General features: G+C 42.4%; 2 protein-coding genes across 10 annotated transcripts in view; both read right to left on the bottom strand.

Annotated features, from left to right (window-relative positions):
- SYNGR1 (synaptogyrin 1) overlaps positions 1–24,958 on the bottom strand; it is a 229,589-nt gene that overhangs the window by 29,270 nt on the left and 175,361 nt on the right. The gene's annotated exons all lie outside the window — the stretch shown is intronic.
- Positions 5,643–24,958, bottom strand: part of MGAT3 (beta-1,4-mannosyl-glycoprotein 4-beta-N-acetylglucosaminyltransferase) — a 56,356-nt gene continuing 37,040 nt past the window's right edge. For 2 of the 9 annotated variants that reach the window (XM_061639165.1, XM_061639170.1), the window contains exon 2: positions 5,643–9,117. In XM_061639165.1, coding sequence (XP_061495149.1) covers positions 7,611–9,116 — 1,506 coding nt within the window. In that variant the 5' untranslated portion in view covers position 9,117 and the 3' untranslated portion in view covers positions 5,643–7,610. The other 7 variants (XM_061639167.1, XM_061639166.1, XM_061639169.1 and 4 more) reach the window with 7 other exon arrangements.

The following is a 24,958-nucleotide window of genomic DNA, read 5'->3' as shown; positions in this document are numbered from 1 at the left end:
TAACCCCTTACCCAGGAGTAAGATCCATTGAATTCAGTAGTACTTACCTCTGAGTAGACATAGTTAAGATTGCTATAATTTCTTATAGCAACTGACAGACCAGCAACTTTACAATTCTCCCTGCAGGTGCCCTTTTTTGGTGCATAGCATTGTGCATGCGTGCACAGATATAATTTTGCAAGCTTATTGTTGATTTTAGGAGGGGAATTAAATGCTTGTTAGCAATTCTAGGAGGTAAAAAGCATGCCATTGATTCATACAGGACAGGGCACAGTTTATACTATGAGATGCAGGGGAGCAGAAAACATGACATGGGATTGTTCTTTTCAACGGTAGCCCCATGTTTTTCATAAGAGGGAGCCTGAACTTCAGCTGTTCACGTAAGATCACCTACTGTCTGTTCACTGAAGTTTGCTTAAACTGGTTAATCCTTGAGGATGCTTACTAATCCTTCTATTTAATTAATGATTTAAACATCGTGAGCTGTAGGTGGCCTGAAGTTTTATTTATTTCTATCTTGGCAATATATACAGTAACTGAAAACAGTTGGGTGATAAAACTGAGCTCTGGCTTACAGTGAAATTTCTATGGATGCTTAAATTGAATCTGTTTGCTTTGCTTTAATGAGAACACTCCTATATGCCTTCTCTGAAAATAAAATGTTACAGTGAAAATAGAATTCTAGTGCAGGCACAGCTGGTTCTTCAGCCTCAGTGTGAATCCAGCTTCACAACTTGCCTTAATAACACATATCAGGAAGTCAACCATGGGCTCATGCTTCAGATTTGTAACTGTCATTGTGCTCTCGTATTTTAAGAGGTACATTGTGCTCATGTGGATGTTTGTTCATCCACTTAATTTTAATTATATACTAATAGTTGCAAAACTACTCCAAGGACTGGGGGGAAGAAGAGAGAAAGTATGTTGGTGATAGAATGGGTCCTAACCAATAGACATTTATCATACATAGCTTATTTGCAAAGAGGAAAGAAAACTGTTGTTGCATAGTATGAACTTGTCCTATGATATTAACACATCTGCTAATGTTAAGCAAGCCTCCAGTGCCTAACTGACCTCTGGTTAAAATATTATGCAACCGTTCACTAATTCATTCATCAACTGTAGATTTTGTAATCATCCACTACAACATATTTTGCATTACATGCCTTTTGTTCTTTCTCCTTTCAGAGTCCAGTTGAGATGGATGCATGGCACCAAATCTCAATCCAGTATTATCATGCCATTTGTTAGACAGTTCTGTGTGGAATATTCTGGTGCACATATATAGCTGCAGTGGCAATCGTGTTAAAAGGTGTTTATATACTCTATTATCCTGTTGTGGAGAAACACAAATATCTCAACTGTGTATAAACTTCCACAGTTCACTAGGCAATTGCTCTTTCAGGCTGAAGGGAAGGAATATACAGACACAATCAGTTCCAAGTGGAAAGAAACAAGCAAGCTCTCTTCTTCCATGAACATCTTCCGATTTCAGTTGGAAATAAAAAACACCACACATGCTAATTTCCCTTTCATAGTTTGTAATTTATTTATTTATTTAAACATCCCTTTAAGGGTGAAATGAAATCCAACCATTTACAGAGAAAATGATTTCAGAATGTACACTTCAGTTTTTCCTTACAAAAAATTATTAATAATTGGTATTTATAAATTAGACTTTAAAGGGCTTCTACTTAATTTGACAAGTCCTATGTATTCCTCAGCCAACAGGGGGCACAAAAGCTATTTCGGTTTGCTGGGATGAGAGATCCCATATCCTTTCTTTACAAAATAAACTGTTTCCAGGACTTTCCATTGCAGAATACTGCTCAATTGTTTCCTCTGGGATTATGCTGGATAGTGGTGTGTGCCCTTGTTGCTGATTCTTCATATCTCTTTTAGGTTGATTTACCAGCTCTGGTTTTTCCAGTGAAAGTTCTGCATTACAATTATCTCTTTATAGCAAAGTTGTGGCCTTCCAGATGTTGTTGGACTCCAACTCCCATCATCCCTGACCATTGGCCATGTTGGCTGGGGCTGGCGGTGGTTGTAGTTTAACACATCTGGAGGACCACTGGTTCCCCATCCCTGCTTTATAGCGGGGTTAAGGCCTTTAACGCCTCACCCACCCCTATCTCCCACACCAAAACTCACCATCTCCATATTTTCCCTTTTTAAGTTCCTTCAGAGTAGAAAAGTGCTCTGAAGGTTGACATAAATGGAGATGGGTGGAGTCTCATTCCTTCTTCCAAACCAATCGGTTTAAGATCTATAAAGCCTTGGCATCTTGTTCCTTCCAATCCAATCTAGACTGTGACTACATCAACGTCACTCTAGATCTCCGTCATAAAAGACAGAGAAATGAAGTGGGGCAATTGCCTAGGAGCAGGAAAAAAGTCCTAGTTTAGATCTGAGCTCTATCACACCTGCGATAAAAACATTGGTTTCACCTTAAATTATTCAGAATGTCCTTACATGCCTGCTATAGGAAATAAGTTATTAATCTTCCAGTTTTTGTGTTAAGCAGCTGAATACCCAGTCTTAATGACATTACTGGGAAGACAAGGAGCTACATAGCAGAGAGAGAAATATCTCTTTCACATAGATACACAGAACTAAAAAGAACAGCTTATCCAGCCCTCTGTACAGTACCAGCTCTGTCCCTTGTAACTAGATAAGATGTGAAGGACCCCCCAAAGTCACCGAGAACATATTAATGGGTAAGAATTAGTACAAATAGGTAACAATCAGAGACATAAGTTGCTGCCTGAATTGTTAAAGGGGTTAAGATGTGAAAAGATACTGAAGAGTAGATGAAAGCTGTTGTTCTCCAATGCCTAGTTCATATGAAGAGCAGTTAAGATGGTGAAACTATTCCTGGCCCATACCATTTCATACTACAGGTATGCTTTCTTATAGGATGGGGTGGGTAGTGGGCAGGAATCCCTAGAAATACAAACCTAGCATAACATGGAAACTTCTGGGGTGGCTATAACTTCTCCTTCACAACTTCTTTTAAATGGGCAAAGAAGTTTGTTTGGGTTTTTAAATACGGAGGAGCATTCAATCCACCATCTGCAACTTAAAAGGGACCAATTTTACAACCTCGTTTGTATGAATCAGGTTCGAAGAGAGCGAAGGAATATGGGGCTTCTCTGAACAAATGGGAAGTTTTGTTTTAAATCCTGGCTACAAAGTGGGCATTCACTCACCAGCTACTGGCCAGGACAGCAATGCTTGAACCTTTCTGGAGGTTTTCTAGGGATAAGTGAGGTGGGATAGGAATGGGGAAAAGGGGAAAGATGTACTCCTCAACCTCCTCCAGCTATTTATGGGGAGAGAAGAGATGCAAGCTGGCAAAAGCTAGCTCTGCTAAGAGCTCTATGCTGGCATTCATGAGTATAGTGCATTGTTGTGCTTGTAGTACACTTACAACCCAAGCAGCTAAGAACAGCATGATAACAAAGACTGCTCTAAACCTTTCTGCGTAGCAGGAAAGAACTCCGCTAAGACTTTTAAGTCAACCCACACTTTTCCCTTTAAAGTGACACGAGTGGTTCTACAAATACCAAAGGTTCCCTTCAAAACCCCATCATCAGTACATTTAAGACACATCAGTGCAGCTGCAAAGCAGAACACACATTTCATGTATACACTACACTGAAGAAGGGGCAGGTGGCAGGCACTTTAAAATGTATGTGTGTAGCAGCAGCTCCTAGTTAGTATGCAGCCACTGACAACACCAAAAGCAGGCTGCTTTGCCCACCAACCACACGTTGTTACCTTTGGAATGATGGGCTAGGATATTAGATTCTCTCTGCATAATACCAGCTGGATGCAGCCTTCACATAAGATGGAAGACGTGTGTGCTCCCTAATTTTTCTGCATCAGTTCTTGTACAATTGTGCCTAAGGCCCCCTCAATTAGTGCAGGCTCTTAAATCATGAAAGGGCTCTCCCCTGAGGTTTATGAGAGAGCTCTCCTCTTCTACCTGTCACATACGTATGTGGGATTTAACTCATTTATTTTCAGGAATCCTTTAGGCTGAACACTGTATTTGTCATGCATGCCCAAGTCAGCTCAGTTTACTTTCTACAAGTCAGGGGGTCAATTTAGGTGCCTAAAATATTGGCTTGCCAAGACATTTTCCAAAAGCCTTTTCTCCTTTAGCCACTGCTGTCCACCCCCATTCCATAGGAGCATAGAAGGCTTTTCTGTTAGTGCAGAGTTCCTTCTTGCGGGACTATGTTCCAGCTACATAATAAATAATTAAATAGAGCATCTTTAAATGAAGTTTTTTTTTTAAAAAAATCACCATATGCAAAAGGCTGCTGTATTTTTTTTAAGCAAAGCCTTTACTGAAAAGTATCCTTTTCTTCCCCTAACCCAAGAGGTCAGTTTCAAGTTTCACTTTGGTGCAGTCAAAGAAGGGGACCAGAACAAAGAGTCCTTTCAGTGTCCCAAAGGAATTCACTGCTAACTTATCCAGTTACAATGGGATCTGTTCCTTGCACACAACAGTGGGGGAGGGGAAGGGGGGGAAACCCAAAGGAAGTGGAACAAGGGAGGGGAGGGAAGAGTTGCAGAAAGGAAAAAGAAAGGACTAGGACTGGAATAGCCTCACTGTGTCGTGCTTCAGTGACAGATGGAGCCTAGAGACAGCAGCGATGGGAGCATTAAGAATTCATGAGCAGGCATTGTGAAAGCCCTAGATGCGCACAAAGCATGCCCTGTAGAGCAAGTGCAGGGACTAAAATGAACAGTGGGCTAGGTTGGAGGAAGGAGAGCATTTTTGCAAGGAAGTTGCACAGTATTGAGGGCATGGTGAGGTTGTCCCCTTAGTCATCATTTCCTGACAGTATTTTTTGGAATTTGGTCCCAATATATGGCACAGACTTGCAACCAGGCCCTGCTATGTAGCAAAAGCACACATTCTCCATTATCACAATAGTTTGAGAACATCTCTCCCACCTCCACCTCTCTCGCCCCTCTACACACATCAGTAGTGAAAGAACAGTTGTGTTATAACTGGTAGGCTGGGTAGTCATAAGCGCTGCAGGTTGAGCCTAGATTCTCATCTCCTCCCTAGCGTGAAAGAAACATGTTCCCTCTATCCCTCTGTGTGGTGGCCCCTTGTGTGGAAGTCCTGGGAGCCACCGGTGTGTTGCTAACCTCAAATCGTCATCACCAGTGGCTCCTTTCTTACTGCTGCGCATTCACTTGAGCAAAGCAGTTTGAGGACTGCTCTACAAGGCACCATAATCACTACAACCCACTGTCTCCACTACCCAGTGTGGTTCAGGATCCCTCTCCTTTGAGACAAGAAAGATCTAAGAAAAGAGGTATGCAGCCCGTTTCACAGGTCATTTTAATGCAGCCTTCCCCAACCTGGTGGCCTCACCATGTTTTGGACTTCAGTTCCCACCAGCCCCAGCCAACATGGCCAGTGGTCAGGGAAGAAGGGAGTTGGAGTCCAAGACCAAACACCAGTTTGGGGGAGGTTGGTTTAATGCTTTGACAGGAACCATGTAAAATGTTTAGCATTTACTAGAAGTGCCTTATAGTGATGCACAAAGTTAGGTTGGCAGCACAAGCCAATCCATTCACCATTGCAACAAAAATAAAAGGGGCTTCAAGTGAGCTCAGGGCTGCTTTAGGCAGGAATTTACTTCATTTTAAAGGCATAAAGGTCAATTCACACAACCATTTTTACACGGCACAGTTAAACACAAGATGACTTGGGTTGGTACAAGGAGCCATCCTGTGACTGACGGAAGCACATCTCTCACAAATATCAAGGGTACAGTTCACCATCTCCTGGCTCAAACCCACATTCCAGAAAATTTGGTGCCAGAAGAAGAGCCATCATCTCAAGCGTTCACAAGACCAGTTGTTGCACCAAAAAGGAGAGTTAATGCATAGTGGTTTCACCACATGACAATGGCAGAACGTGAACTGGTTGAGTGCATAATGGAGACAAACATTAGGAATGATGCCAAAGGAAACCTATTATGCAAGACACAGCACAGGAAGAATGCATCTTAAGGGCAGGAAAGAATGTGAAAGCCAAAGGGAGAAAGAGAGAGAAACATACCACATATCAGAGTAACATACTGTTCCACTGGCAAGGAATCTGTTTTTGGTAGCATGGGGCTCCTCCTATTACTGCACGCACATTACCCATTTCCAGCAGTAAGCACAGTAACTCATTGTTTAATATATATCCTTAGCAGCAAACATAATGTGGGGTTTTCAGTACATTTCACACTGACTCCATAATGTAACTTAAATACACACTGGAGCCATTTCACTGAAAGAGGAAGGATACATGATTGACACCCTTATCTAACCACTGGGCTCCTACATCAGTTCCATCAATCACACATTCTTCCCCCTCTGTTTGCAAACCACATTATAGGTGTGCAAGTGCTAGACCAACAATATAGCATTGTCCTCAAAATGGTGGCATCATAGAGCCAAGTACCTTTGCTCCTCTCCTGTTCCAGAAGTAATAGCTCGGGCATTGTAGCTTTAGTACCCTAGTGTCCCCTTTCTTTAAAAGCAACTCAGAACATGACACACACACCACTTTAGATGAAAATGTAAACATCACATTTTGTTTTAGTAGAAGTGGGAAGTGTGTCCTCAATGGAAATTTCCCTTGCAAACCTGCGGGCTGCTGGCCCTGCTGCCTTCTTGCTTCCACATTAGAGGCAGGCTACCAAAAACATCCATTTCATAGGCAAAATCAGACAGCTTTTCAAACTTCATAGCCTGCCAGTTTGTAGAGTTTCCCTGAACGTCAATAATCATCAGATGGAAAGCAGAGTTCTTTGGTGCTACCATGCTCCCCATTTGTGTGCACGCTCACACTTACAACCTAATGTAACAAGCACACATGGCAAAATATACATATCCTAGACAGGCATGACTCCTGTGGTCACCTACAAAAATTCTCTCACACCTACATACGTGCACACACACCTCGCCTAGTAAAGCTGCCACCCGCCTGTTCCAGCTACAAATAAAAGCACTGTACCCAGGGGCAGTGTGGTCTTTGGCCAAGCATCACCACGTGCTCTTGAGAACAACCAAGAATTGCTCTTACCTCTGCCTGAAATCTCTGTGGGCTGAACAAGCAGCAATATGCAAGGAGAATGGAGCTTATAGGACAGCCATTAGTTTTGAATGACTCAGAAGAACATTGGCTTTTAGCAACACATCCTCATTTAAACTGCAAAGAAAGTAGAACCTTCTGCACACTCACACATCTAGCTGCAGGCTCCTTCATGTCTCCATGCCACACAGAGCGGTGCTACCTGCAAAAGATTTTTCACCCATCCTACAAGAAAAGTGAAGTTCTACTAGTTCTCAGGGCCAGTTCTCAGAGGCCAACCAATCCTCTGGTTGTTGTTCACGATTTGGAATCTCCCCCACACCCAGACACACCCAAGTCTCTTTTCTGGAATGAGGCAGGCAGAGCCTGGAGAGAACATACATACCCCAGCAGGAGCAGGTGGGGAGGGGGGAAGGAAAACCAAAAGACATACCCCACTTTCCCACTTTTTTCCCCCAGAAGGTCCCCTTTTTCCATGCAAGCCCCACTTCCCTCACCCAGCCCCCTCTGCTTTCTGGTAGGGGTTCTCCAGTAAGTAACGAAAGCGCTGATACTTCTTCAACAGGTATTTTGGGGCATACATTTGTTCTTTGGGGTCTGCAGGAGGGTACTCCTGGGTGGTACCATCAAACCACCCACCAGTCCGAATTAGCTCCCGGATATAGTTAAGGTCTCGCTTGTCCTCATAGTCACCCCAGCGGGGGAAATCTCCATTCTGGGCTGACACCAGTTTGAAGTAAATTCCTTCCGGTGTAAAGCACCATGAGCAGTGCCAGCCAGCAAAATGGAGCGGACTCCCCAGCGACCACTGCACCAGGATGTGACCTGTGCTGTTTTCATACTGCCGAAAGCCTGGCATGGTATAGTACTCCCTCCGGCGTAGGCGGATCCCATCTGTGGCATACACCGTTTGCAGCATTCCCACCGTGCAACCAGAAACCACCTCCAGGGTGCCAGGCTGCTTCCAGAAGAATCCGTAGAGGGATTTGCGCATATGGAAAGCAAAGGGCTCCGTCCAACCATCGTACAGTTTGAGGAAGAGCACGCCATCACGAGCTGGGATCTCGTCTGCATCATCAATTATGAAAACATCATCTGGTCGCAGATTGTGGAGGCGAGAGATGCCATCCCGAGTCAGAAAAGTGCGCAGGTAGTCATCAGCAATCCACCCATCCTGGCGCCCACCAGGGGGGAAGTGATCCAGGAAGACATAGAGAACCTTGTGGCGGATGTAGTCAAAGGAACCATTAAGTAGCATCTCACGGAACTTGAGGGGGCGTGGCTCACCATAGGCAGTGAAATTTGATTCACAGACCACAAAGGCATCTACCACATCACCCAGCTCATGGAAACGCACATCCAAGAGGTCAAATTCATGGTTGACATTGATGGCATTAATGACTCTCCGTGGTACCTCCCGTGGGGTCAGGCGGTCTTTAGTGGGAAGGTTTGAGTACTGGGCCACAGTGGGCACTCCACAGCTAGGCCCATGCCAGCCAGCAAGGCAGACACACTCCACCCACTTACGCCGCTTGGTCCCATTGGTGCTCAGAGGTTTCCGGCCTGTACGCCCAGAAGCAGCACCTTCTATTTTCTCATCTGGACGGCCTGCTAGTGGCTTTTCCAACACTTTGGTGCCTGGTTTGAAGCAGACACCACCAGCTTTGGTATGTACAAAGTATTCAGCAGTATCTTCAGGCAACACAAACTCAACTTTGTGCAGCTCCTCACCAGCCCTGCTTGGGGAGAGAGGCTGGAGGAGAGGTGAGTGGGAGTACAGTGGCGTACGGAGAAACTCTGGACCCCCAGGCTCAGGGCTGACCTGAGGCGTGACGGGTGCATTGTTCCAGAAAAAGTTAGAGACTAGGTTAGGGCTAAGCGATGCCAGCTCCCTGGGGAATGTGACATAGGAAAGAGCCTTCAGGAAGTGAAGGAAGGAGATGAGGCAAAGACCAGCCATGCACAGAGTCAAAAAGAGCTTGTGACGTCTCATCTTCATCCTGGGATGGGAGGAGGAAAGAAAGAGAAAAAAATAATTACATATTTACTAGCCTACAGGAATTGTTTAATCATTGGTTGGTTAAAAAACAGCTGTGCCATCAGGGCTGGACTTTGAGGCAGAAGTGCAGGGCTCTACTCAGCAGAATCACCATGTGGGTCTCCAAACACAGCAGAGCTGGCTTGTCACATTTTGAAGTAAGTGAAAAAGTACACATTTACCATCTCCAGAGGGGGCCCTTCCATAAGACCATTAAGTCTAGAGTCTAAAATTACCTAACTGCACCACTGTTAAAATGCCTTGGAAGATGGGGAACATAACCAGAGTCATGCATTTTTCCTCCTCCCAGCTTTAATTTTATTTGCCTAATCTGGGGAGTCAGCTGAAGTGCAGCATCAGCTTTGTACATGCTCTATAGCAGCATCCCAAGAGTTCCAAACACGTAGCAGAAATTGTACATACGCTGCAAACCTTCCAGGGATAGGGATCCATCTAAAGGCAGAAGTATACATTACCTTATCAAAGTCTCTTTTTTGTCACATTAACATAAATTGAGCCAGGGTTACTTTGTTAATTATCAGTTGCAGAAACACAGAAAGATGCCATTGGTCCATCTAGCTCAGTATGGTCTAATTGATTGGTAAGGATTTCAGGCAGGAGCTTTTCCCAGCCTTACCTGGAGACAACAGGGATTGAACCTGGGACATTCTACATGCCAAGCAGATACTTTACCACTGAGCTACGGTCCTTCCCTGAAACAACGTGAAACAAAAACTCAGCAAAGGGCAGCGAATGGCAGGAACTCAGTTTCAACAATCCTGTAGGAATATACAGCTCAAGAACTGCAGGGGGGGGGAGAGGAATAATTCTGTAGAAACTTACAGGTCTCACAGCTCTGCTCTGCCACAGAAGCTTTTGAGTGGCTGCAGTAAGCCTCAACTGGAAACCTGGAGTTAACCCAGTTTTGGAAAGGGGATAAAAACTAGTACTGTATAAAGTTCTACATTTCCAAAGACCATAGTCCAAATCTAGTTTGAGGGAACATCAACATATAAATAAAAAACATAGGCTTAGCTTTTAGTCCAGGCTCAGTTTAGGTTGTAAGTCCATCTTATTATTTCGAGTGTAGGTGCAGGCCTCAGTTCCATTGAAAAGTTCAGCCTTTAGTTCAGTTTCAAAATGAGGCAAGCTTACAGTGAGTCAGACCTTTGCATTCCCAGAGGGGTTGCCTGGCCTGGCAACCAAGAGGTCTTCTGTATTTGTAAAAGCTGTGCAGGGGGAAGGGAGAATTCCACCTTGTGATTTTCCCCTTTACAGTGTTGCAAGAAAACCTGCACTTGGCTGACTTTCTGTTCTCCTAAAAATATAGGATCAGGATCAGGCCCTGAGCCTGGCAACCCTAGATGAGAGACTAGAAGGAAAATCACAGAGGGATATAAAAGAGTAGTGGCAGGGCCATCATGTCTTGCTGAAGTTTTTTAAATTATGCTTACTTTTAAGAAGGAATACTTACCTAGAAGTCTTGTACTGAAAGGCAGCCTATACATGAACTAAAGCTTTTGCTGTTGGGGACAGATACTAAAACCTAAAATACTTTGGCCATATCTAGGGATAGCTATGCTGCCATTTTAACCTACATATGATCATTCATGCTTTAATAATATCAAGACTTGAGGACTGGAACATGACTAACACAGGGGTGGTCCTGAAAAGCATTTAGAAACTTAAAATTGGTGCAAAATGCTGCTAGCAGGTTATTGATTCGTTCTAGAACTTTTCACTCAGTCATTGCACAATATTCACCGGTTGCTGGTTTTTAGTTTCAATTCAAGATGCTGGTTCTGTTCTTTACAACACTTATATACCTTAGGATTGTGGTACTTTAAGGTCTACACCTCCCCCCATTTGTACACCGTCTTGTACTCTATTCAACATCTGAGGCTTTATTCTGTGGTGGAGGGTATCTCTTAGGAACAGGGCCTCCTTGGCTGTGGTGCCAGTTGTATATATTGCCACCAGACCCCAACACTCTAGTCTTTCAGTGACAGGTTAAGATCTGTCTCTTCAGGAAGGCCTTTGAGCCTAATTGATTTATCTTTTGTTCTCCTATAGGCTGCCTTTTGGTTTTCCTACTTTATTTTTAGTAGCTGCTGTTGAATTGTTTTTCTGTTTTATGAGCTGCTTCAAAAAGGATAAAAGTTTTAAATCTTGTATATCGCTTGTGCTGTCAGAGACAGATACTGAAGTAAGGTTGACATGGTTTGCATGAACTGTTGTTATACTTCTGAAGACAGAATTCTATCTTCAAAAGGACAAGAACAGTTCATGCAAAGGAACGCAGTTTCAGATGTCACCACACTTGCAGAAATAGCTATTTGCAAGAACTGCTATTTACAAAAACTGAAGGTCAGGTGCAATGTAGAAAAGACTATTAATGCTAAGGGTACCAAGGCTAGTGTATGGATGCTCATCAGTAAATTGGAAGGGGAAAAGGCTTTAATGTCTACTGGGATTGCATTTGCAGGATGCAGCTGTAGACAGAACAAAACTGGTTGGTATTCATAAAGATTAATGCATCTCCTCATTTTATTTGTAGTCCATTTCAAATTCTTAATTATTATAATCTGTTTTATGTAGGAACACCTTTCCATTTGCTCTGGTCCATGGCCCAGAGGGCTTTGGGAACAACAGACTGCCTGACAAACAAGAAGTACATCCAGGACTCCACTGGGGCCTCTTCTCTTATATTACTCATTTGGGGGATGGGTCCTCTCTTTCAGCCTTGTTAGTACTTGTGAGCCTCTAAGCTTCCTAAAGGAAGGGAAGAATATAAAAAATATAATAAGCAATTGTCTATTGTTGATCTCTTTGGAATTCTCTCAAATGTTTATCTGATGATCAAGACAGACAAAAAAATGGAAATGGACTGCCTTCAAGTTGTTTCCGAATTATGGCGACCCTGTGAATAGGGTTTTCATGGTAAACAGTATTCAGAGGGGGTTTACCATTGCCTCCCTCTGAGGCTGAGAGGCAGTGACTGGCCCAAGGTCACGCAGTGAGCTTCATGGCTATGTGGGGATTCGAACCCTGGTCTCCCAGGTTATAGTACAATCCTTAACCACTACACCACACTGGCTCTCAAGACAGACAAAACACTGCAGCAATTGTCTGCCTATCTCGTTGACATTCTTTTCTTGACAAAGTCTAGATTGCATTCTCTCTGTCTCTTGGCAACAACTTCACAGTACTACTGAAATATTTCTGTGCTGTCATCCCTAAGGCAATGCTTCCCAAACTTTTGGTAGCGGGCCACAGGGTTTTAGGGTGTTGCAGGGTTTTAAAACCAAAATTGGAGGGACAGTTCCACCCTTAAAACTCTAATAAAATATAATGTACATATAGGGTTGCCAGGTTCTTGGCCTGAGACTGATCCTGTATCTTTAGGAGAAGCGAAAGTCAGCCAAGTGTAGGTGTTCTTGCAACTCTGTAATGGGAAAAACCACAAGGTGGAATTCTCCCTTCCCCCTGCAAAACTTTTAAAGATACAGAAGACCTCTTGGTTGCCTGGCCCAGCAGAATTGCATGATTGAATGGTCCTCCATACAGTTATAATGTGAGCCCTCTACATTCAGTGGTGTGCTCAGACAAAAGATTTTATCTCCTCAGCAAGGCCTAAACTAGCAATTCCCCCCCCATCTATCCCAGCAATAGATCATATCCAAATACACCCACTAACACATTCTTTTTTTACCATTTTCACTACAGCTACAGGCAAAGAAGCATTCACTGTCATTCATTTATTAACTTGGGAAAGGCTCAGGAACTATTGTGATTTAGCAGGAGACTGGTAGAGCATCTGCTTCGCATGCAGGAAGTCCCAGATTCACTTCTTGGCATCTCCAGGTAGGGCTGGGAGAGATTCCTGTATGAAACTCTGAAAAGCTGCTGCCAATCACTGTGGATAATATTGTGCAGAATAGACCATTGGTCTGACTTGGTATAAGGCAGCTTCCTGTGCTCCTATAGTAAGAAAAAGATATTTGCTTTACGAGTTCTTTTTTGTTTATGACCCTCATTTCACATGAGGGAAATTTGCAATGAATATATCTGGCCTCTTGATAGGCCCTCATGGACAAAGCGGCTCTCTCAAAAAGAATACACAAAGGGGTTACTAAGATACATTAGTTTTGCTGTTGTTGCCAACTTGGTGCTTTCACCTGGAGCTACATGATGTGCTACAACCTGACCCTACCTTCTCCCCACAGCTGTCTTGGCTCACTGCACATCTTCACTAGCTAATCACTTGCAAACAACTTTAATTGTTCTAGTTTAAGACTGCTTTTTGCATTTATATAACTCTGGGTCAGTTCTAATGCATATGACTTTTTTATAACTTCAGTGAAGTGCTCTAGAACATTGGTTCCCAACCTGCGGGCCATGTCCCCCCAGGGGGGCTGCAAAGTAATCCAGAGGGGCTGCAAACAGTAAAGAAATGAATTATGTATTTACTATATGTACATCGCCTAGAGTGGCCATTGGCCAGATAGGCGACACACAAATTAAATTTTATTATTATTATTATTATTATTTTATTTTTTTTTTATTTTTTTTAAAGTCTTCACTCCCTGGATGCTGTCTGCTCCCCACTGCTGCTGCAGACAACACCTTCCCCTTGCTCCAAACAAGAGGGGAAGACTTTTGCCTGTACGTTTCCGAGTTCGATTCAAGGTGCTGGTTTTAGCCTATAAAGCCTTACACGGCTTGGGACCACAATACCTGATGGAATGCCTCTCCCGATACGAACCCACCCGTATACTACGCTCAACATCTAAGGCCCTCCTCCAGGTGCCTACTCCGAAGGAAGCTCGGAGGGTGGTAACAAGGGAGAGGGCCTTCTCAGTGGTGGCCCCCAAATTATGGAATGATCTCCTTGACAAGATGCGCCTGGCACCATCATTGTTATCTTTTCGGCACCAGGTCAAGACTTTCCTCTTCTCCCAGACATTTTAGCATGTGTTTTTTAAATTGTTTTAAATGTTTTAAATTGTGTTTTAAAATGTTTTTAAAAGATGTGTTTTAAATTTGTATATTTGTTTTTAATATTTTTAGTTACTGTAAACTGCCCAGAGAGCTTCGGCTATGGGGCAGTATATAAATACAATAAATAAATAAATAATTTGCTGGAGCACCAAAACGTCTTTCAGGCGCCCCAAGAGCAGGCATCTGCCTATAAAACACATGGCAGATTCCAAAGGAGGCTGAGGGTGGAGCTACCAGGAAGAAGAAGGGATTACTATCACCAACTCCCATCTCCTTGCACTGCCACTGCTGATGACAACCTTACTCAAAACGAGAGGAGAGGGCTTTTCTTGAAGCAAAAAGAGGCAAGGCTGGAAGGAAAGGCTGCTTTCCTTCCCCCTTCCTTCCTGGCAGTTGGCTATTTCTTACTTTTGATTTATATATATATATATATATATTGATTTAAGACCTATGTTTGAGACCTTCTACTTGACTTGGAAGCTTCCACTTATCTCCTTGTGATGGAAGTGTTCCAGCACACATCAAGATTTCCAGGCTCCTAGGAATCCTAACGTTCCCATGATCTACTCATGGGATCTGATCTACTTAAATGGGCCATTGCTTCTAGCAACAAATATGGAACGTTTGTGTTTGGAGTGCTGACAAGGTTTTCCTATTTTGCTAAAATAAAAGATGTCCTGGAAGTGAAACTGGATCAAAACAGCCAAAGGAAACCTATTAACAAATTGAGATTTATTTATATGAGATTTAATGGTATTTATATACCCTTTTGAATGGTGCACAATTACAAAAACATATAAAAAGATAGAGTATCCATAGGCTACATAAATTCCATTTTTAAGCTGCCCACATGCAGGATTGCAGACTATGTCAGCTTAATCAAACAGAAGTCCTTGAATACTATGAATGAGTTTGTCCTTCTGAAATAAAGATATGTGGTTATATCCTACAAAACATCTGGACTACTTTCCACTTCTCCCAGGCATTTTAGCATGTGGTTTATATTGTTTTAAATTTTTTAATTGTGTTTTAAATTGTTTTTTAAAAGATGCATCTTAAATTGTATTTGTTTTTAGTTACTGTAAACCGCCCAGAGAGCTTCGGCTATGGGGCGGTATACAAGTATAACAAATAAATAAATAAATAAAGAATTAAAAGCTAAATAGCTGATGATGAAATTAAGTGTTGTGTATTCTGTAGGGATATTTGCTGTTATAACATAATAAATTAGGAACAGATCAAATGAAGGAAGAGGAACCTCATTACAATAAGTGGAACAGGAAATTTGTATTAAGTTGTCCAGAAGTTTTTATAGTGCTGTTTTTATAATGAAGAATATTCTGAAGTCCTCGTACGTATTTTTTTATTTTACAAAGTCTATGAATAATAAACTAAACTGGATTTCAAAATGACATATTTATTTATGTATAGAGTAGACAAAGCAATCCGGCTCAACTTTTGTCTTCCCGGTGCCCTCCAGATGGACTACAACTTCCATCAACCCCAGGTAGTACGGCTAGAGGTAGTGAAGGATGATCTACAGCAACAATTTGTGGCCCTTCTTCAGCTAAGTTTAGTAATGACGGGTAAACCTCCACTTCTATCCTCACTTACCCAGAACTAAGCCCCATTGAACTCCATGGCAGTAGCTTTCAAGCAGAAGATCAAAAGCACTAAAACTCATTAGTTGAAACGAACTAGTTCCACTGACCTAAGTCACAATAGCTGTAATAAAGCCTGTTGGAACAAGGGGTTATTGTAGTTATACTGATCCTGAAAAAGAGAGAATGGAATGGAATACTCCCCCCACCCCCACCCCAAAAGAAAATTACCCATTTTATTGAAGCAACTAGTTTTGGAGTTGCAAGCTTTTAACTTACTGGGATTTTTCCCTTCAGACATAGATGTTCTTCAGAAGTTTTTTAAAAGATGAAGGAAATTCCTTCACGTCCAGACTTGCCTATCTATGCCTGAAGAAAAGAAAAACAATCCTGTAAATTTGCAACTTGTGAAACTTATCAAGACCAGTGGAAAACATTTAATGTATTCTATTACAAACGTTTTTTATTTTTTAGAACGTGCTTTAATAACAAAAAAGGCAACAGCTTGAAGTAGAGATTCAGGCAGAGATTATCAAAAAAGGGCAGAACACCTTGTTCAATTTGTTAATGCTTGTGAAACATGAAGACCTTTGACAAAATGCATTCACAGTTATCCAACTGGGCCATTAACTTCAGAATTAATGCTACACCTGGGCCATTAACTTCAGAATGATTTTCAAAACAAAAACCCTTGGCATTAAAAGAAACACAACAAAAATATTCCAACTAAAGAAATGCTATTTCCAAATGTGACTAAAGGCGGCAAACTTATGTATGTGCATACTGATTTCCAAGAGAGGCCCACTGACTTCAAGGAAAGCCTTACACCCAGGCACGTGTGTATAGAACTGCAGGCTACGTGAGATATATCAAATATATCAAATTACATATCAAATTATATACCATAAATCAGTAGGAATCTCTTAAATGTAATAATTCCAAGCCAAAGGGTGTGAGGCTGCTTATTTAAACTCGTTTGGCAGCAAAAAAATAAAAAAATTGCCAAAGTTTGTTTGGCAATTTTTAGGACATTTAATTATGTGGAGCCTGAAAATAAGCTTTATTAAATTTGCAAACAGCAACTGGCCCTTAGGAGAAAAATGTCCTGGTTATCTGAATGACAGCTGGACAGCCAAGGATTGCACTAAAACTAACAACATATCTTGATGTGAGTATGCTTGCCCACAAATGGACATACAGCCAATGAACAGTACGGGGAGCCACTTTCAGGTCTGTGCAAGCTGTTTACAGGGCAGAAGAACAGCAGAAGTAGAGTCCAAAGTACTCTTAAAGCTCCTTTCATTACATTATGAATAAATTTATTTCCAAATAATAGGAATTGCACAGTGGCTGTGAACCAAGAAGTCTATGGTTTTTCTTCCCTATGATCTCTAGGCAAGCCACTGTTTCTCACTCTTAGCCCTATATCTAGATACAAGGCTAGCATAAGCTGAGAACAGGTGTGAAAAAGTGGTTTGAATTCTCGGCAAAGCTATATAACTATATAAAGATTATCCTGAATACAGGCCAAGACAACCAATGCTAGTAGGTGCTTGGTAATGCTGCTTACAAAAGGAGCACAAGATTACCTCTCCATCGAAAACTTCAAGCTTTGGGGGGGGCTTGGGCTTATCAGCATATATAGCCCCCCACTGGATGTGAGCTTTGGCTGATGCCTGATGATGCCAGCTCCTAATGCTGGTCCTGCACCTGAATATTAGATCCACTTGCCTGAACAAAATGTATCTCTGCCCAAGTCACAATACACAACTCCTTGTGTCTTGACTCCTGCTTATGAGGTAGCAAACTGACCACACTATTTCTGTCCAGCCAAGAGTCCCTCCTAGTAACCCTTCCAATTGAATGTATTAGTTATGTTCACACATACACATACAATATAATCTTACCCAAGCCACATCAGGGATCAACAAATATTGCTCTCAACACCGCGCGCACACACACTGTTATTTGCTGAGTGTGTGCGCATACACACACACACACCTTTATTTACAATGCATCTGTATCATAGCCAAAGAAAAATCTTCTTTTGGGCAGGATTGTCCACCACATTTGCAATCTACTGCTCAGTTGAGAAAGGGATGCAGGGTCATTTTCCCAAATGTCTTTCAACTTACCAGAGAAAGTCCATCAAAACAGAGAAGCCCTGATGATGGCACTCCATGGAAAGGGAAGAGTCCTGTTCGTGTGACACTTGGTAGTGCTGGTGCAAGAGGTGACTGGTGGTGGCTAGGCCTCACATTTCCCCCACCCTTTCTTTAAATAGCTACAACTGGGCCTAGGCCTGCAGTTGTCACATTGTGAAAGGCACCTCATATTTTCTAACATCCAACTTGCTGTCCCATTTGTTTAAAGGTTTGGAGATGTTAGGAAGTGCAAGCAGGCTGAAGTGTTCACCACATGCGAGGGATGGTAATCTCTCTTTCACACACCACACACACACGCATACCAATCAATGAGGATTTCTGAAGTATGCCCATAAAGCCTTTTTTATGGGACGTGGCTGTTGAGAAAAACATGAGGAGGGCTCTTTCTCACATATACACACACATCTTTAAAACACGTGCACAGACCTTGGCCCAATGGGGATTACTAGGTGAGGGTACAGGAGTCTTTAAAGAAGGGCCTACTCATGGGCCAGAGGATAATTTGAAAAACGGAAGCACAGTACGAAAACTTATAAATTGCCCACTGAGCTTGGGATAAATTCAGATACAATAGCCCCCACTAAGAACCCCCTGAAAAAATGCTACACACACACACACACACACACACTGCATTACTGAACTCAAATCAAATCTGTCAAATCAAATTGTATTATGCGGTCATTGACCCGATATACAATTGATTATTCAAAAGAAGTTAAGACAATGTGGGATCAGCAGTTATAAAACATTGTCCTAATATAGTCGGTCTAAGATAAAATTACCTTTTTACGTAAACTCTGGGCTACGATTAAAAACTGAGCAACTGATTCAGTGATATGTTTATCAGTGTCAGACATGAGACGAATCAGGAGCCACTTTGTGGAGGAAAAGCTTCTATACTTGGAGAAATAAATCTGGCATGAGCGTCTTTATATAAATCACAGGAGAGGAGAACATGTGCAATTGTTTCGACCACCCCCGTTTTGCAGATACAAAATCGCTTTTCATATACAATTCCTTGAAAGCGGCCCTCTAGTAACGCCAAGGGGAGACAATTAAATCTGGCCCTGGCAAACAGATGACGGAAACCCGGAAAGGTCAGGTTTTCAAGGTAGGCTGCACGGTTAGGAAAAGGAGAGCTGAGACCAAAGTGGAGAGGGGAACAAGTTTTGCGAGCACTGGCGATTGAATGTTGGAGGGCTGTATCTTTGATGCGCTGGCCAATAGTAAAGTTAGCAGTTTCAAGGTCCACAGAGGAAAGTAGGTCCAATGATAAGCCAAGGAGCTTTACTTTCTCACTGAAACGTTTGGACCATAAGGTGGAATAGGAGTCTTTCCAAATTAGATGTAAATAGCCTAGAGACGGGCTAGCATAGGCTACTTTGGTCCAGAATCTAAAAGCTTGCAGCCAAGCAGAACATTCGATAGAGTTTAGACCGGTTTCAAGTCGGAGGCCAGCTGACGAGGCACAGCGAGGCATTCCGAATATGGAGCGCAAGAAACTCAATAGTATCGATTTTGCGTTGAAGCTAGGAGCTCATAACGGAACTCCATATAAATGCTGTGGGAGGATTTTGAGTTTAAAGATTTGAAGGGCAGCCGGGATGTACTGGCCACCTTGGGTAAAGAAGTATCGAAGAGTGGCCTTGGAGGTGTGACAAGCAGTTTGTACTGCAGCCCGTATATGTGCAGACCATGAGAGTGATGAGCAGACCCCTAGATACCTGTCCTGTTTGACCTGTTCAATCTTATGGTCATTTATTGTCCAAGGGGGTGTTACAGAGTGCTGGGAAAAGACCATGATTTTTGACTTGGCAAAGTTAATGGTGAGAGAGTTTTTAATACAATAAGATATGAAGGCTCGCAAGAGGCGTTTGAGGCCGATTTTCGAGGAGGACATTAATACCGCATCTTCTGCATAGAGCAGTAGAGGGTACTCGATATCAGCCAGTTTAGGAGGATGGAAATTTTCCGCAAGACAATAACTGCTCAGATCATTGAGGTAAAGATTGAATAGAGCAGGAGCCAGGACACATCCCTGTCGTACCCCTTTTGTGGCGGAGATGGGGTTAGTCAGACAGCCATCCACACCGCACACAAAGTGTTGTGTTCTGGTATAGACGGCTGATCAGGAAGAGAAGTTGCTTGTCAATCAATGACTGATATAGTTTAGCCCACAATAGTTCTCTCAGGATGGAGTCAAAAGCAGTCCTTAGATCCATAAAGGCAGCGTATAATCCATTCCCAACAGGACTCCTATATTTCTCCGCTAAATGACTTAGTACTAGGCAATGATCAATGGTAGATCACCCCCTTCTGAAGCCAGCCTGCTCTCGACCCAGTATGTTATCCTCCTCTATCCAGTCACTGAGTCTCACATTGAAAAGGTTGGTGTAAATCTTACCCACCACTGACAAAAGGCTGATGGGTCTGATGTACTCTGTGTTACTCAATTGGGACTCCCTCTTTCCATATTTCTGGAAATGCAGAATTATTTCCCCACAAGCACTGCAAGTTTGAAAGGCTGCTTAAAGCCAAATAATGGCATCGAACCATCCAATTACAGCCCTCTGTGGCTATAGGAATACAAGATCATCCCCTGAAATGTTCCAGGTTTGGTTTCTTATATGATGGGTGCCTGAATGAAGTCTGCTGCTCCCCAAAGTTTTGAAATCACTCTCTTGAAATTGCCTTCTCTAGTTCCAGATGTATATGGATGGCTATTGTTACTCAGTGATAAGGGGAACACCCTGCACACATTCAGAAACATCTTATCTTAAGTAAAATAATTTCCTAGCATTTTCCTATTCAGATCTTTTACTCCAAAGCAGAAACAACATGTGAGAAGGGAAAGTGTGTTCACTCTATCCTTGTTGCTATCCAATCAGCCAAGTTAGAGGATGACTTCTGCAGCATAGAACCTTTTCTGTTCATGTAGGCTCCCAGTCTGATGTAGAACCCTGATTTTTCAGAGTTCTGAATCACACAGTTAAGTCTACATGAGATTCTAGACAGACAAAAGAAAATACTTAAGCAGTGCATAGTTCGGAATTCACTGCTACAAGATGTGACAGCCATGAATTTGGGTGGCTTTAAAAGACGAATGGCTACTAGCCATAATAGCTATATTCCACCTCCACTAACAAAGGCAGTATGCCTCTGAATACCAGTTGCTAGGAATCACAAGTATGGAGAGTGCTGTTGCACTCATGTCCTGCTTGCAGGCCTCCCCATGGCATCTGGCTGGCCATTGTGAAAGCTGGCTATTGGACTAGATGGGCCTTCAGCCCGATTCCGCAGGGCTCTTCTTAGGTTCATTGGAAAGGCTTTCCAACGCAGAAGTCATCAACTTTGTCAGAAAGGGAAATCTGTATATGTGCACATGTTTGTATGATACTGAGACTGGGGTAGATCGATAAGTCAGTTTTTATCCCTCTAGAGAAGGAAAGTTTGCTCTGGAAACTGAGTGAAGAAAGGAGGGAAAGGCCTTTTATTTTTTGAAAATTTGGTACTGCAAGAGGTTTTGCGTCAGCAGCACACTGCAAAGCCTTCCTTCCCTACCACAAATGTATTTATTTATTGGATTTCTTATCTGCTCTTCACCAGTTGCTGGGATTCACTGGTGGGGAGAGTGCTGGGTTGTGCTCAAGCCCTGCTTTAAGACTTCCCATACGCACCTGGCTGTCTACAGTGGGAACAGGATGCTCAACTAGATGGGCCTTTGGCCTGGTTCAGCAGGCTCTTCTTATGTTGTTATGTTTATCATGAAGTCCCAGGGTAGGTTGCAATTATTGAAAAATACAATATTAAAATCAGTTAAAACAAACTAGTCGAAAGAACAGGGTGGGTCCTAAATATATATATATCTCAGGTGTCAAAGGCCAGGGTAAAGAGGTGCATCTTCACCCTTCAGTGTATAATGAAAACTACAAAATGAAGGTGCCAGACGCATCTCGGTAGAAAGGGAATTCCACAGTTTAGGGGCTGCCACAGAGAATGCCCTCCCCGATACCGCCCCCTGAACTTCTGCAGGTGGTGAATCTACCAAAAGGACTCTCTGCCTATCTTAAAACCCGAGACAGCCTGTATGGAAAGAGGCAGTCTTTCAGATATTTGAGGCCTAAGTAATTTCAGCTTTAAGCACTAACATGAGGACCTTGAATTGAGCCTAGAAATGAACAGGCAACTAGTCCAGCTGTTCTAATACAGGAGTTATGTGAAGTCCAAATGGAACCCCAAGCCAGTAATCTCACTGCTGCAGTTAAAGTTCCCAAGTACTCTTCAGTCCCATGCAGAGCATGTTGCAGTAATCCAGTCTGGAAGTGACCACAGCATGGAATAAGGGCCAAGTCATCGCCATCCCAAAGGACCTTAGCTGGCGAACCAGCCATAGCTGGAAAGAGACACTTCTAGCCACTTAGGCCAACCCAGCCTCCAACGACAATGTTGGATCCAGGAATACCACGAAGCTGGCAACCTGCCCCAAACAGGCCAGCTCCCCACCTCTCAAACTCAAGAGCTCAGAACGCAAAACACTTGTGTCTTTTCAGGATTCGGGATTCAATTTATTGGCCCACATCCAGTCCATCACCATCTCCAAGCTCTAAATCTGTACTTACAGTCATCCTCCTAAGCAGTAAGGAACTAAGCAGTAAGGCAGTAAGGGCCAAGTGTAGTATACACTAGAGCTTCTCTTCCCCTTCCCTAGAATTTGTCCTGTTTTATTGTTTAGAACTATCAAGTGATTTATACCATCCTGTATTCACATCCGGGATATAAACGAACTTAAGGTCAGCAAACAGGTCAGCAATTACTGGCATTAAAGTTCAACTTGGGAGCTAGACAAGCAGCGGATGCAAACAACTTGATGTTATTCCTTATCTGGGCAGCTGTCCCCACCTTGTAACATAAATGTTACATAAATAAGGCACTTGAAAAATGAAACAGCAACTTAAGAACCACAAGACCTTCTATAATCAGACATGTGTTAGTTTAGAACAGTAGTCTGGATGAAGACCTTTTTGCACCTGAGGGAGAAAATACAGATGGCTTTTCTTCCCCTGCCCCCACCCCAAGTAGTAAAAATAATAAAATACCTATAATTATTTTTTTAAATTAGCATCCAAAGGCTCCTTTTACTTGAAGGTTTCTTTTGGCATACTGGATGTTGCCTTAAATATAAAAGTTAAAAACAAGATTCACTAGAAAAGACAATAATGCTGGGGAAAACAGAAGGGAGTAGAAAAAGAGGAAGACCAACCAAGAGAAGGATTGATTCCATAAAGGAAGCCACAGATCTGAACTTACAAGATCTGAACAGGGTGGTTCACGATAGATGCAACTGGAGGTGGCTAATTCATAGGGTCTCCATAAGTCGTAATCGACTTGAAGGCATATAACAACAACAACAAAACAAACATAAGAATGGAAACTTAAAGGCTGCAATCTTATGCATACAGTAGGGCCCCACGCATATGGCGGGTTAAGTTCCAGACCCCCGCCTAAAAGCAAAACCCGCCAAAAAGTGGAACTCCAACAATAAAATGGTGCCCGACGCCCAAACAACGCTGTAAAAGTGGAACAAGCACCGTATGAGTGGGGCCTTACTCTAACTACTCTAATTGAAAACCGCCATATTAGCGGAACGCCAAAAAGCGGGGCCCTACTGATGGAAGCAATACACTGAAGAACTCTATAAAAGAGATGCCAGGATGACAGATTCATTCACGGAGGAACCATATGATGAAGAACCAGATATTTTAGAATGTGAGGTGAAAGCTGCTCTTAAAATACTTGGAAGAAACAAATCAGCAGGAGCAGATGGCATACCAATAGAGTTGCTATAAGCTACTGAGGCTGAATCTGTCCAAATTTTGACAAAAATTTGTCAACAATTATGGAAAACTAAACAATGGCCCACAGACTGGAAGCATTCAATATATATCCCAATTCCAAAGAAAGGGAATCCCAGGGAATGCAGTAATTATCAAACTATTGCCTTAATATCCCATGCAAGTAAAGTAATGCTCAAAATTCTACAACAAAGGCTCTTACCATATATGGAGCGAGAAATGCCAGATGTCCAAGATGGATTTAGAAACGGAAAAGGCACCAGAGATCATATCGCAAACATACGTTCGATAATGGAACGGAGCAAGGAATTTCAGAAGAAAATCACCCTGTGCTTTATAGACTACAGCAAAGACTTTGACTGTGTAGATCATGAAAAACTATGGAATGTTTTAAAAGAAATGGGGGTGCCACAGCATCTGATTGTCCTGATGCGCAACCAATAATCTGCACGAGAGGCTACTATAAGGACAGAATATGGAGAAACCGATTGGTTCCCCATCCTAAAGGGTGTGAGACGGGTGTATTTTATCACCCTATTTGTTTAATCTGTATGCAGAACATATCATACGGAAAGCGGGATTGGACCAAGATGAAGGATGTGTGAAAATGGAGGGAGAAATATCAATAATTTAAGATATGCAGATGATACCATACTACTAGCAGAAACCAGTAATGATTTGAAACGAATGCTGATGAAAGTTAAAGAGGAAAGCACAAAAGAAGGACTACAGCTGAACGTCAAGAAGACTAAAATAATGACAACAGAAGATTTATGTAACTTTAAAGTTGACAATGAGGACATTGAACTTGTCAAGGATTATCAATACCTTGGCACAGTCATTAACCAAAATGGAGACAATAGTCAAGAAATCAGAAGAAGGCTAGGACTGGGTAGGGCAGCTATGAGAGAACTATAAAAGGTCCTCAAATGCAAAGATGTATCACTGAACACCAAAGTCAGGATCATTCAGACCACGCTATTCCTGCTCTCTATGTATGGGTGTGAAAGTTGGACAGTGAAAAAAGCTAATAAGAGAAAAATCATTTGAAATGTGGTGTTGGAGGAGAGCACTATGCATACCATGGACTGCAAAAAAGACCAATAATTGGGCGTTAGAACAAATTAAACCAGAACTGTCACTAGAAGCTAAAATGATGAAACTGAGGTTATCCTACTTTGGAC

Source organism: Rhineura floridana, chromosome 8, assembly GCF_030035675.1.
Source record: "Rhineura floridana isolate rRhiFlo1 chromosome 8, rRhiFlo1.hap2, whole genome shotgun sequence".
NCBI lineage: Eukaryota > Metazoa > Chordata > Lepidosauria > Squamata > Rhineuridae > Rhineura > Rhineura floridana.
This window is presented reverse-complemented; position numbering and strand designations above follow the sequence as displayed.